Below are 15,074 nucleotides of genomic sequence, written 5' to 3'. Positions count from 1 at the left end.
CTGATGCCTTCCCTCTGGAAGATTCCCGACTGCGCAGTAACAACAGCAGTGAACTGGCGTTTCAGAAATTTCTCCAGATGTTCCTCTGTGCTTTCACGTCTGTCTCCATCAAATCAGAATTGTCCATGGTCCCTATTTAACGGATACAATATCATTTTTCACCGGAGGGCTGCGCACGCGCGGGGCACTGCTCTCTCTCCTCCCGCCGAATTTGCAGTCTCAGCAGGATTGACAGCGGGCCAGGGACTCCAACTAGTTTGCGGAGTTGACCGGGGGAGGGGGGTGAAGGGAGTGGGGCTGAAGGCTCCGGACACCAGGAAAATGAAATTCCTACTGGCGTCGGAAGGATGGCTGGAATCTTTTCTGCAGCTATATCTAGTTATTTGTGGTCTCATTTTACCTGCGGTGAAAGTGAACCGCCTTCCGGGAAAGGAGAAGCAAAATAGTATTCTGCTGGTGACACGTCACATTCATCATCAGTTACCAGTCAGTGTGGCTTTAAATGGGAGGCTTCGATGCAAAGGAGCAATAACTCTCCTCAGGTAAACCAACACACATCGCTGGTAGGTTACATGGAGATTAAATCAAGACAGGTAAGAACACCTGGTCAGTGTAGTCTCCTTTCCCAGGTAGTAACTTTTCTATTCTTTGGGTGTTCATTGGGCGGGGTTTCGTCAGAGGAACTTAGTAGGTAGAAGTATTGACATTTGACACCTGGAACTTCTGCAAATCCCATTATCCCCATTACTTCCTCTCGAGCGTCATTTTCTAGCAGTCCAATATCGACTCTAGCCTCTCTTTTAAACATTATGTATCTGAGGAAACTTACGCTATCTTCCTTAATATCATTGGCTAGCATAATTTCGTATTCCTCCTTTGAATTCTTAATGCCTTCTGCTGTTTTTTTAAAATCTTCCCAATCCTCTAACTTCCTATGAACTCTTGCTCTATTACGTGCCTCTTGTTTGTGTATTATGTTGGATTTGACTTCTCTTCTTCGTCCGGGTGTGTCATCTTTTGTTTTGGAAATGTTTCCTCCTTGGGATGTATGTATCCTGTGCCTTCCAAGTTCCTTCTAGAAATTGCAGCCCTTGCCTCTCTGTTGTTATCCCTAGCAGTGTTCTTTTCAAATCATTTCTGGCCAATTCCTCTCCCAAACTTTTGTAATTACCTTTATTCAAACCTAATTCTGATACACCTGACTTTAGCTGCTTCTTCTGAAATATCAGGGTGAATTCGATCATATTATGATCATTTTCCCCAAAGCAGCCTTTTACCAAGCTCTCTAATTAATCCCAGCTCATTACACAGCACCCAATCCAGAATAGCTGATCTGGTAGTCGGCTCAACCTCGAGATGCTCTAAAAAGCCATCTTTCAAGCATTCTAGAAATTCCCCCTGTTGGTATCCAGCATGATGATGATTTGCCCAGGCTCCCTGCAGATTGAAATCTCCCATGACTAATGTAACATCGTCCTTTTGGTATGCATTTTCTCTCTCCCATTGTAATTTTTAGACCACATCCTTTGGGGAGTCTGTACATCAGGGTCTTTTACCCTTACAGTTCGTTAGCCCGATCTATAATGATTAAACACCTTTGGACCCCGTATCACCCTTTTCTGATTATTTGATTTCATTTTTAATCAACAGGGCAATGCCGCCCGCTTTACCCTCTTGACTGTCCTATCGCCACATTGTGTATCCGAAACATTACGCTCATTATTTATCCATGATTCAGTGATTCATACAACATCCTATACACCTATTCCAACCTATGACTGTGTGACAAGTTCTTCTACCCTATCTCGCATACTTAGCGCATTCAAGTATAACACCTTAAGTCCAGTATTTACCTGTTTCGATTTTATCCATCTATTATAATTCAACTCATCCTCTTGACTGCAATTTTGCCCTATCATCAGCCTTTCCTTGTTTGGAGCCTCAGTTTCTGAACTGACTACCGCATCTTCAGCACTATCACGCCGGTTCACATCCCCGGGAAAAGATAATTTAAATCCACCAAAAAGAATCCAGCCAACCTGCCCGCAAGGATATTGGACACCTCGGGTTCAGGAGTAACCTGTACCATTGGTGCAGGTCATACACATGCCAGAATCACCACAACAATCTCAACTACAATATCTTTCAAAATCGTTAATGACAATGAGCAAAACGGCAACAAATCGTCTCTGTGTTCGATGTCCCCAGCGATAATCAACACTCTTCAGAGATTATCCGTCTGCTGTCAGTGGCCGCATAACCAGGACTTACGATATACACCAGCGGCTCATACAGCCATTGTCCACCAGCTCCCATGGCTGCACACAAACTTTATCGGTGGGGGTGGGGCTGGTGGTGTGCTGAGCTGGGGTATAGCGTGTTCAAGGGCAAACTGCAGGCTAGCGGAGGGAAGCATCTCTTTTATTTGGTCAAAGTGCAGAAAATTCTTTCCAGAAATAGTTTAGTGTATTTGTGGATAAAAAACCTAAAATATGAAATGAGGTGCTGCTTGTGTTGAGTGGCTGCAGATAAAACACACCAGGGATGCTAAAACTATCGAGTCGACCTCATTTACAGCTTTATACAGCTGCTTCTTTTTCTGAACTCACATATTGGCAATGACATAGTCAATATAATTGTTTAAATATCTTGTATACATGTATATCCTGTTGAACATACTTAAACACTTTAACATATTGTGAAGAATGCTGCAAATAAATGTTCAGGTTTGTGTTGTTCCAACCAGGCTGTGTACAACAACAAAGGGTATTATTGCACATCACAAATCACATTAATTGCATTCAGAAATAGATTCAGTTAATTCATTGTAGTTCAGCACATACAGACATATGGAATATGCCACATGTTGTTATGAAATGAAAATAGTACATGTTATTATTATAGATTTTGCAACCATATGAAATGTTTCTCCAATACGAGTAAACATTCCAAGGAAGAAGTCTCTACAGATGGGGAAGGATGTGAAACACAACCTTGATGAATCTGCCCAAAATTTACATTAATCACATTCAGACTCACCTCTCTGACCTCCTGTGGAGCCACTGTGTAGATTGGAACTGCAAAGTGGCAGACACAACCAGACACATTGAGTACACTGCTGGAACATCAGAACGATGACAGGATTTGTATTCAAAATGCAGAATGGTCTGAACTTTGAAAACACGTCACTGACCGATGGGATATTGTCACTGCAACTCTGGATCTAAGCTCACTGAACTGAGATGATAACCTCACAGCTGGCCACGCTGCCGACACCATTACTATTCCCTGCCCATCGTCGATCATGACGATAATGTTGTCTCTGGAGCCTTAACACTGACCACACTGCTAATGTAACAGCGTGTCCTGGTCATTCTCTGAAATACATTCCTAAGACACCCATATTTTAACTTCTTCCTTCTCTGCATAGTATTCAATTGGAGATTTACCCAAATCCTTGAGTCAGCTGATCGCGATTAGGTAGATCAATGGCACCAACAAATGCAATATTGTATTATGTACATTACTGCCCCATATGACTGAATAGCTAACAAACCAGGTGGAGAATTAGTACAGATGCTTCTCTCCTACGGTGTTAGCACTAATATCAAATGCAGGATCCCTGCCATCCTCCTACATCAGCTTTCACCTTAAATGTGCAACTGATGTGTCGTTGTTCTAATACCAATTAATTTCAATTTGTCGAAATGCAGCTGGAATAAGAGAAAATCTGCAGGTGATGGAAATCCGAACAACACACATAAAATGCTGGAGGAATTCAGCGGGCCAGGCAGCTTCTACGGAAAGGAGTGCAGTCGACGATTCAGGACGAAACATGTCGGCAGGGCTGGAGACAAAAAAAGCTGAGGTGTAGATTTGAAAGGTGTGTCGGGGGGGGGGGGGTGAGAGAAATGCCAGGAAATAGGTGAAACTTGGAGGGGAAGGGATGAAGAAAAGATCTAGGAAGTTGATTGGTGAAAGAGACAGAAGGCCATGGAAGAAAGAAAAAAAAATGCGTGGATAGGAGCACCAGAGGGAGGCAATGGGCTGGCAAGGACATAATATGAGAGAGACACACAAGGGAATGGGCAACAGTGGGGGAGGGGGGGGTGGCATTACTGGAAGTTTGAGAAATCGATCATGCCATCAGGTTGGAGGCTAATGGAACAGAATATAAGGTATTGTTCCTCCAATCTAAGTGTAGCCCTATCGTGACATTGGAGGAGCCCATAGACGGACATATTGGAATCGGAACGGGAAGTCAAATTAATATGGGTGGCCACTTGAAGATCCTGCTTGTTCTGGCGGATGGAGCATAGATACTGAGCAAAGTGGTCCCCCAATCTACGCCGGTTCTCACGCGATATACATCGGGTGTGGTTTTCCTATAGATAAGTCACTGCACAACAGATTGGGAATTATATTAAACGAACACCAACACAAATAATTTGTCTCCATCACATGGATGGCGGAGCAAAGTGATTGAACAACGCAGTAATGTGAGGCACAGAAGTTGATCATTTTAACTTTAGCTTCAGCACAGTCAATTTTTCAAACACCATACGTGTAGCATAAACTTATATACAAGATAAAGCATTATTAGCATCTATTTCATTACATCTGGTAGTGAAATAATCAAAACGGGACATCTTTCTCACTGTGCGAGACGGTAAACTATTTAGATAATAGTCGTGGAAAGGGATTGGTAATGCAGAGGGATCTGAGGAAAACATTTTCCAACCATATACCAGAAGCAGTCTGGAATGCACTGTGTAAAGTGACTGCTGGTGGAGGGTAAACTCAAAACATTTACAAGTGTAATATCGCACAGTAGATTGAGAGAGTTGCCAGATATGAAGCAAGCAAACTGTTTGCACTTCTGGAACTTGACAACTATTAGAGGCGTAGTTCATTTCTTAAATGGATCCTACGCAGCAATAAATAAAGTAGCCGTGGATGTTAGCAGCGAATCACTGACTGTACAAAATCAGAACCAGAATGAGGATTAGTATCACCAGCATATGTCATGAAATCCGTCTTTATGCGGCAGCAGTACATCGCAATGCACAATAACAAAAACCGTAATTCCCCTTACTGAAATTAAACGTTTCCCTAACTTGTCTGTTCCTATCCCCCTCCAATACTATGGTAAAGGAGATAGAATCGTGATCACTATCTCCAAAATACTCTCTGACTGAGAGACCTACCACCTGACCGGGTTCATTTTCCAATGCCAGATCAAGTACAGTCTCTCCTCTTGTAGGCTTATTGTGTCACAAAATCTTCCTGAGCACACCTAACAAACTGCATCCCATCTAAATCGCTTACTCTAGAGAGATGCCAATCAATATTTGGGAAATTAAAATCTCCCACCACAACAACCCTGTTATTATTACTCCTTTCCAGAATCTGTCTCGCTGTCTGCTCCTCGATGTCCCTGTTACTATTGGGTGGTCTTTCAAAAAAAAAACACCATGTTGCATTATTGGCCCCTTCCTATTCCTAACTTCCACCAACACAGACTCCGTAGACAACCCCTCCATGACTTCATTCCTTTCTGCAGCAGTGACACTATCTCTGATCAACAGTGCCATGCCCTCACCTCTTTTGCCTCCCTCCCTGTCCTTTTTGAAACATCTAAAGCCTGGCACTTGAAGTAGCCATTCCTGCTCCTGAGCCATGCAAGTCTCTGTAATGACCACAACGTCACAGCTCCAAACAATGTTACCTCTAATTTTTAGTAGTCAGTGTGCACAAAAATCTTATGTTGTGCAATTTATTTTTCCTGTGACAAAAGTATGAGCGCACTGAATGCACACATGGCACAGTTTATGTAGGTTTGTTATGTATTTGACATAAAACTGCACAGAATTGGAGGCCGGTAACTAGTGGTGTGCCTCAGGGATCTGTACTGGGTCCAATGTTGTTTTTCATATACATTAATGATCTGGATGATGGGGTGGTAAATTGAATTAGTAAGTATGCAGATTATGATACTAAGATAGGTGGCGTTGTGGATAAAAAAAAATAGCTTTTCAAAGCTTGCAGAGAGAATTAGGCCAGTTAGAAGAGTGGGCTGAAAGAAGGCAGACAGAGTTTAATGCTGATAAATGTGAGGTGCTACATTTTGGTAGGACTAATCAAAATAGGACATACGTGGTAAATGTTAGGGCAGTGAAGAATGCAGTATAACAGAGGGATATAGGAATAATGGTGCATAGTTCCCTGAAGGTGGAATCTCATGTGGATAGGGAGGTGAAGAAAGCACTGCACATTTCTTCAGCTTTTTTTCAGCTCAGAGATATCGTTGGGCTGCACAGCTGAAAAAAAAACATAGGGATTGTTCTTAACAAGGAAGATTCCAGGACTGAAAAGGGTGGGAAATGTATGATGCCTCTGGGCGTGTAGTCTTAATAGTTTAAAATACTGAGAGGACATCTGATTGAAATACACACAAATTAAAAGTCCAAAAGTCCTAGATGGAATAGATATCATGAGTTTCCGTGTTGTATGACTCTATATCAATCTACAGTATACTTTTCTGCTGATAAAAAGAGAAACTGGTGTAAATGTCTGACTTTGTTGCTACAAGCATAACCCAGAATATTGAACTTTGCGAAGTTCCTCACGCAATAATGAAATTCTAGTTCCAAAGCAACAATGAAATGCGTGTACAGCTTTTGAACATGAGTGTATATTGGTAACCAACACTGGTATCGTTGTGTTTCCACACTTGTAACAACAGTGACCCTGAAAGGGTACTGACAGGATGCAAATAATTACATTAACAACCCAAAAGCTGTCTTGTAGATTTGTCAAAGTATAGTATTGTCTGCATTCAATTCTTAACATACACTGAAGACTTAATAGATTCTAGGCTCACACAGGAGACTTCAGACCAAATCTACCTTGTCTGTTGATGATGCAGGGCTGTCGTCAAGTTGCGACAGTGCGTACATTCTCCCGTTCTGGAGAATCTGGGAGCACAGATCCAAGGCAGAACAGGAACAGAACATGGTTTGCTGAGAACATTATTGATCTCTCAAAACAGCATCTGAGGAAATGTCATCCATCTGAACGCCTACTGTGTTAAATTTCTCTCTCCATAATTTCTGCATAGCTTGCTGATGTTTCTGATAATTTGTCTTTTTAAGTTCAGAGTTATGCCATCCGCATTATTTTGTCTTTTCATCACCAGAGAAGTTTTTCCTCTGTGGTTATTTGAAATGGCTGAGCAGAATCTGGAAGCTCAGGTTACACAGCACTGGCTGTATCATGAGTTTTTTTTTCAGGACAATTAGCGTGGTTGAATGGATTTTCTGGAAGTTGCTTCGCACTGAAAGCTAATGGGCATCCTTCACCTGAACTCCATCCTTGCCAGCAGCAACAGAAGCAACTTTCTAGTTAAACACGTGAGCCATTACACACGTGACATTTGATCAGGTTGCTAATTTCATCAGGTGCCAAAACACATTCTTCTCACCCCCGATAAACACATTTTTTCACAACCTCTGTTTTCCTATTAATCGTTGTATATTTCAACGTGGGATTATCTTCTGATTCTGAACTTCTGTGTTGTATGTCTATTTTGAAATAGTCTTTCTGTGTTCCAGAGCTGTGACATTGTTGGCAGTGTGTTCCGGGGCGTCACAGAACACTTCAGCTGACGGGCAGGGGTTAAACTGCCCACAAGTTCATACAAAGCGATATCAACTCAATACCAAACACACAAAAACACAAGTACACACATACAGTCTCTCTCTCACACAAACACACACACATTAAAGAATTAATGTGATTCAAAACGCGTAATGAGATAATCCAGTTCGAATACTAAATGGTAACAAATGAAAAATTGAAATAAGTTCTGTATCGAAGAGTAGTTCTTTTTTAAAGTAAACTGGTGTAATCATGCCAGATGTGAAAGTTAGGTTGAGCTAGGGTCACACGGCCTTGGGTTCCACACCCACAAGCCCCCATGATCTTATTTTGTCCATCCAGCCGACGCCTAACCGGCAAGATCCCATAGTAAATGTAGGGCAGAGTTATCCTATGCATTGGCTAACATTTCCTAATCAACAAAAGATAAACCTTCAAGAGATTAGTGACTTACAGTGTAACAGAGTAAGTTGGAAAGTAGAGATAAAACAAATAAAAAAGAGCAGCCCTTCAATAAATGAGCGAACAAGACCAAAGTCTCACTTACCAGTGACTTCGAGAGTGATGGTCGCTAAGGTTTTTGGGCCACGGATTGGAAGCATGTTCACACGGTACACCCCACTGTCTGACTCGTTCACCGACTTCAGCAGTAGCGACCCATTGGAGGTGAATAGTTCAGCTCGCGATGTATAGGGATTATCAATGGACACGAATTGATCGATCCACTGACAGATAGTTTTCCCATTGAAGGTCCAGCTTCCACTTGAGATCTTCCCTGATGGCCGCACTGAAAAGAAGGCTTCTCCCCCGATGGCTGCATATATTTTTCTGCGCTCTACATTGATGGTAAAATGCTGAGACTCACCTGAGGAAGAGCAAATCGTATGAGGGTAAAGTGACAAAGGTGCAAAAACTAGAGAAATGTACGCACAGTAGCTCAGTAATTACAGATATTTATAACCTATATACAGCTGAAAACGCAGATCGCCTCTTGTAAACCAATCTTCTATCCTACATCTATCCACCAATCTGTTGATTCAGGGACACCCTCTTCCACCAGGCCAGCAGACTGATTAACTCACCCTGATACAATTGTATTTCTATATTGTATGGACTGTCCTGTTGTTCGTGTTATTATCATCATCATGGCTTGGCTTCGCAAACAAAGATTTAGGAAGGGGGCTGCCTACGTCTGCTGCAGGCTCGCTGGTGGCTGATGAGGCCAATACGGGATAGGCAGGACCGGCCACAGCAGCTGCAAGGGAAATTCTGTTCTGGGTTTGGTGCTGCTGTGTCACGGTTCTTCCTCCCTCTCCTTTTGTCCTTAATGCCGGCCCTGCGTGTGTTCTCGAAGGAGGAGACAGTTCGGTGAATGGTGCGTCGCCAGGCCTCGCAATCGGAGTCTAGATTAGACCACTGGCGATGGTCAATGTGACAGGCGCCAAGGGATTTCTTCAGAGAGTCCTTATAATTTACCATAAGTAATTGCACATTGCACATTCAGACGGAGAGGTATGTGATGCAACACAGAGCGTCATAGGAAGTCATTCCTGCCTGTGGCCATCAAACTTTACAATTCCTCCCTTGGAGGGTCAGACACCCTGTGCCAATAGGCTGGTCCTGGACTTATTTCCATTTGGCAAAATTTACATATTATTATTTAATTATTTATGGCTTTACATTGCTATATTTATACTCTATTTTCCTGGTTGGTGCAACTGTAACAAAACCCAATTTCCCACGGGATCAATAAAGTATGACTACGACAATGACAATGTATACGAAAGATGTAAGTAAAAAACTCAATTCAGTCATTCAATTTATTCCTGGCCAATGTACCTTCACTGGAGTGTAAGTCATAGGACCTAGAGGTAAGATTGCTGTATTGGAGGGAAGCAAGTGATTATTGTGTTTTCTGTTTCACTGAGATGGACCGGTCAGCAGCATCAGGCAAGAACAAAGCAGCGGCGCTCCGACATAGAGCTCTTGTTTCATTCTTGTTCTCCAGACTCAGACCATCCTACATACCGAGGGAGTTCCCCGGCGTGATCCTCACTGTCATTTATGTACTGCCAAAGGCAGATGTCAAGCAAGCACTGGGCGTATTTAATATCATTATAAAGAAGCAAGAAATGACATACCGCGACGGCTTTCATATCTTTGCCAGACACCTTTAATCAGGTAGTTTGAATAAGTCTCGGCCCAACTACATCAGCACATCACCTGCGGCACCTGAGGACCCAGCACACTCGACGACTGATGCACTACTATCCAGAATGCCTGTTGTTTCATCCCTAGACCACATTAGCGGAAATCCAAAATCTGACTGTTCTCACCTTACTTGCACACAGACAAAGCAGCCTGGCCCCAGATACTATTCCAATAAAGTGTTTGTCCTGGGTGGCTAATTGGCTGAGTCTATGGACTTCATTGTCTACATTCAGCAGTCTGACGTACCACGTTGTTTCAGGCAATCTGTAGTCATACCGGTCCGCAGAATATCGCGGTTATCTGCTCAAAGCCTAACATCTTATTGCACTAGCATCCATTGTACGGAGTGATTCGGGAGTTTGCTCATGAAAAACATGAACCCCTGCCTGAGGAATGAAGTATTTCTTTTCCAAATTGCCCAGCATCACAGCTGGTCGACACCAGATGTAATTTAATTGGCTGGTCACTAAGTACTGGAACAACTGTACAATAAATATGCATAGGTGAGAGTGGTTCACATTGAGTACAACTCAGCACCCCCTCAAAACAAATCATTAGGCACCACAAATAGCTCCCTGTTCAACTGGATCCTCGATTTTCTCAGATGCAGACACCAGTATGTACGATTTAATACAAAAAATCCATGGGCCCGATTCGAGATATCCCTGATCCTGGCAATAGGATAGCAACATTATCATCTGGGTGTCCCCTTTACCTCCATGGAATCTCCTTTTTACTCTTCTAATTAAGTAATCTTCTGTCACTATTGCACTCCTGTTCTCCCCCCCCGCCCCATTTTCTTCTGAGCCACAGAGCCAGACTCAGTGCTGGAGACATATACGGCTTCCTTCTGGTAAGACAACCCTCTAATAGTATTCAAAGCAGTGTACTGATTATTGAGGGGTAAGGCTACAGGGGCGTTCTGCAAAGGTCAACTATCCCTTTTCCATCTTCTGACAGATACCCAGGGACCCGCTTTCTCGAGCTTAGGAGTGACATATCCATCACCTCCTCATTCTTCTGTGTTGGTCAAAGTTCACCCAGCTGCAGCTTCAGTTGCTTAATACTGTCTCTTAGAAGCTGCAACTCAATTAACGTCGTGAAGATGTGCTTGCAGGACCTTCATTGCTGACCTAAACGCTCGCAGACCGCAGTAAGTAGATAAGTATTTATGAACTTACTTCTTACTTAAGTAAGCAAATGAATGAACAAATAAATAAATGAGTAAACAAACAAGAAAAATGAATAAGAAAATAAACAAGTGAGCGAGGAAAGAAACACAGAAACGAATAACTAATATTGCCGATATAAATAAATTCACAAACAAGAAAGTAAATAAATAAGGAAACAAACAAATAAAAGAAGAATTCTGAGGTCCTGTTCATGAGCTCAAGGACAGTTCCGAAATCTGATTGCTGAAGCTGTGTGTGTGTGTGTGTGTGTGTGTGTGTGTGTGTGTGTGTGTGTGTGTGTGTGTGTGTGTGTGTATGTGCATGTGTGTGTGTGTATAAATAGATAATAGTAGGTAAGAACTAGTGCCAAATGTTTAGAAGTTTTGAGAGCAGCCTAGAACAGGTCGCCGTGGTCCACCAGCATATGCGGAATAAAGTGTTGCATTTACAGAGAAAGTGCGGTGCAGGCAGACATTATGGTGCAAGGCCGTAACGAGTTTGATTGTGAGTTCAGGAGTCCATCTAGTCATACAGGGTCCGATATTTGTCTTTTCCCAAGCAGTAAGGCTGATCAACATCCCCACCCACTATCTCACCCCTCCACACAGCCATCACCACTGCTTTATCATTTCCTGTCAGTCACCGTATGTACAGACACAACTACGCTGAGCATCAACTTATGAATGTACAACCAATCCATGTATACAAGCTATCTTATGTGTTTACATTTATTGTTATTTTAAATTATTGTGTCCTTCATTTTATTGTTTTTTTGTGCTGCATTGAATCTGAGATAAAAATTACTTTGTTTTCCCTTACATTTGTGTGCTGCAAATATCATTAAACAATCCTGCATCTTGAATCTTCCAACAGTTGGACAGAAGCTGTCCTCGAATATTGAGCGTACCCTTAGGCGGTTGCATCTTCTGCTCGATTAACCTGTGCCTAAAGTGGCTGGCTAAATATGATATTTGTTCCACATTCTCCTCAGTACAAGTGAGAGTTTAAAATAAACAAGTTTCTTTTCCTTGTTCTACTTATGATTTTGTAGCTAAGCAGAGTTCCAATGACACCACAGTCATAGGCCGCATCAAAAGGGGTGAGGAATTGGGGGGGGGGAATAAGTTCTCTCAACTTTACTTCATCCATTACATTGAAGGACTCTTCAAGTTCCAAATTAAATTTATTATCACTGCACATTTATATCACAATAAAACAGCCCGGAGGTTCATTTTCTTGTGACAGAATAAATCTATACACTGTAATAATAAATATAATAGAACCAGTGAAGTACCACACCAAGAGTGTGCAAAAGACAACAAACTGTGCAAAAACAACAAAGAAAGAAAGAACACTGATAATAAATGAATAAGCAATAAACCTATGGATGGGTGGGATACGGAGGGCTCTCTATGTTACAGGTGCTGGTGGATGCGACTCGGCAGATTAATGACTTCGTGTGGACTATATGGGTCAAAGGGCCTGGTATTGTGCTGTGACGATATCCTGAGTTATTCATGATGGATTGTGCTTTTAAAAAGAGAGAGCACACAGCTGTACAGCACCGAGTGTGAGAGTGTGTGTGTGAGACAGAGAGAGAGATGGACAAAGACTGCTCACAGTTTGATCGGGATTTCTACAAGGCCACTGCTAGCTTCTGAGTTCCTACAGAGAGAGAAGGGAGGAGCTACTTGATGGACAGCTGGTGTTCAGCACAACAGTATCTGAACTAGCGTAATTGCTTGTTTCACAGGACACGCAGATGCACTAAGGTAAGGTGAAGTTACCACTATCCTGTTCAGGTGCCCACGAGAGTGGGACTGAGGATCGATCGTGAGGGATCGATCTGTGATTATTAGTGCGTGAAAGAGAGACCCTGTGGAGTCTACCAGTGTGTCTAACCTTTGCCTGGATTGGTAGACTATCACTCGAAGACGGTGCTCTTAAGTTGGTCAAGTTTGGCTAACTTGGAAGTTTCGGAGGACAACAGGAAGGATCGATGGCATCGGCTTACTCAGACAACCACGACACCTCTCTCTCTCTCCATCATTACTGAACTCAATACCACGAACTGAACTGATTTCATTTACCCATCGTCGTAAGACTGTATCCATTTACTCCCTAGGCTTGAAGAAGCTTGGTTTTTATATTTCCACACTTATATATGCATGAACTTTGCTAACCTGTTTGATTTATCTGAATTTATATTACTGTATTGCGTAGTTACCAATAAAATAGCATTAGTTAACAGCAATACCAGACTCCAAGGTGTTTTCCATTTCTGCTGGTTCTTTAATCTGTTACAGGGTACGTAACAGTGCTATGACTATGATGGTGAGATATGTGGTAGAAGTGATTGTGTCTACAACCTTCTGCAATCTCTGTCGATCCTGTGCTTTGGAGCCTGTATACTAGCCGGTGTTGAAACCAGCTGGAATGCTGTTCAGATCTGTCGACATTTTCCAGTCTCCTCTTTAATCTCCTAAGCAAGTACACCCGCTGATGTGAATGTATAAATATGCGAGGCCAAGCAGATTGGTTGAACCTGCTCACCACTTCCACCACCTCAATGAGGACTGGAGTGTGTCCCGCACCCCACCCCCTGAGGAAAATGTCACATGAGCTGGTAAAGCATGACAGAAGGAGAGTTAGGGCTGAAAGGCCTTCTGCTACTTCTGTGTTTTGGGTTATTTCCTTCTCCACCTTCTCACTCGACGATCCATTCAGTCTGGCTTTTCAGATGACAGACACTAGTGAACTGGCACAGAGACCAGAAAATGCACCTCAGTCTCCAAGTGTAACAGAGACAGGAGCATTCTCTCGGTGTGGCAGTGATGGAGCTCTTGTTCTTCATCTCTTCACACCGGCTGGTGAGGAACATTCAGTTTGAGATAGAAAACCATAGAAACCATAGAAAAACTACAGCACAAAAACAGGACTTTTGGCCCTTCTTGGCTGTGCCAAACCATTTTCTGCCTAGTCCTGCTGACCTGATATGGACCATATCCCTCCATACACCTCCCATCCATGTATCTGTCCAATATATTCTTAAATGTTAAAAAAGAACCCGCATTTGCCACCTCATCTGGCAGCTCATTCCATACTCCCACCACTCTCTGTGTGAAGAAGCCCCCCCTAATGTTCCCTTTAAACTTCCCCCCTCACCCTTAGCCCATGTCCTCTGTTTTTTCTCTCCCCTTGCCTCAGTGGAAAAAGCCTGCTTGCATTCACTCTATCTATACCCATCATAGTTTTATATACCTCTATCAAATCTCCCCTCATTCTTCTATGCTCCAGGGAATAAAGTCCTAACCTATTCAACCTTTCTCTGTAACTGAGTTTCTCAAGTCCTGGCAACATCCCTGTAAGCCTTCTCTGCACTATTTCAACCTTACTTATATCCTTCCTGTAATTTGGTGACCAAAACTGAACACGATACTCCAGATTCGGCCTCACCAATGCCTTATACAACCTCATCATAACATTCCACTCTTACACTCAATACTTTGATTAATAAAGGCCAATGTACCAAAAGCTCTCTTTATGACCCTATCTACCTGTGACGCCACTTTTAGGGAATTTTGCATCTGTATTCCCAGATCCCTCTGTTCCACTGCACTCCTCAATGCCTTACCATTAACCCTGTATGTTCTACCTTGGTTTGTCCTTCCAAAGCGCAATACCTCACACTTGTCTGTATTAAACTCCATCTGCCATTTTTCAGCCCATTTTTCCAGCTGGTCCAAGTCCCTCTGCAGGCTCTGAAAACCTTCCTCACTGTCTACTACACCTCCAATCTGTGTATCATCAGCAAATTTGCTGATCCAATTTTCCACATTATCATCCAGATCATTGATATAGATGACAAATAACAATGGACCCAGCAATGATCCCTGTGGCACACCACAAGTCACAAGCCTCCACTCGGAGAAGCAATTCTCTACCACCACTCTTTGGCTTCTTCCATCGAGCCAATGTCTAATCCAATTTACCACCTCTCCATATATACCTAGGGACTGAATTTTCCTAACT

At 42.6% G+C, this 15,074-nt stretch overlaps 1 protein-coding gene across 2 annotated transcripts in view; it reads right to left on the bottom strand.

Annotated features, from left to right (window-relative positions):
- The window catches only part of LOC140206709 (NACHT, LRR and PYD domains-containing protein 3-like), a 78,248-nt gene that overhangs the window by 41,927 nt on the left and 21,247 nt on the right, over positions 1-15,074 (bottom strand). For both annotated transcript variants that reach the window (XM_072274876.1, XM_072274877.1), the window contains exon 3: positions 8,207-8,524. In XM_072274876.1, the coding sequence (XP_072130977.1) occupies positions 8,207-8,524 (318 nt within the window). The remainder of the gene's footprint in view (positions 1-8,206; positions 8,525-15,074) is intronic.

Source organism: Mobula birostris, chromosome 13, assembly GCF_030028105.1.
Source record: "Mobula birostris isolate sMobBir1 chromosome 13, sMobBir1.hap1, whole genome shotgun sequence".
Classification (NCBI taxonomy): Eukaryota; Metazoa; Chordata; class Chondrichthyes; order Myliobatiformes; family Myliobatidae; genus Mobula; species Mobula birostris.
This window is presented reverse-complemented; position numbering and strand designations above follow the sequence as displayed.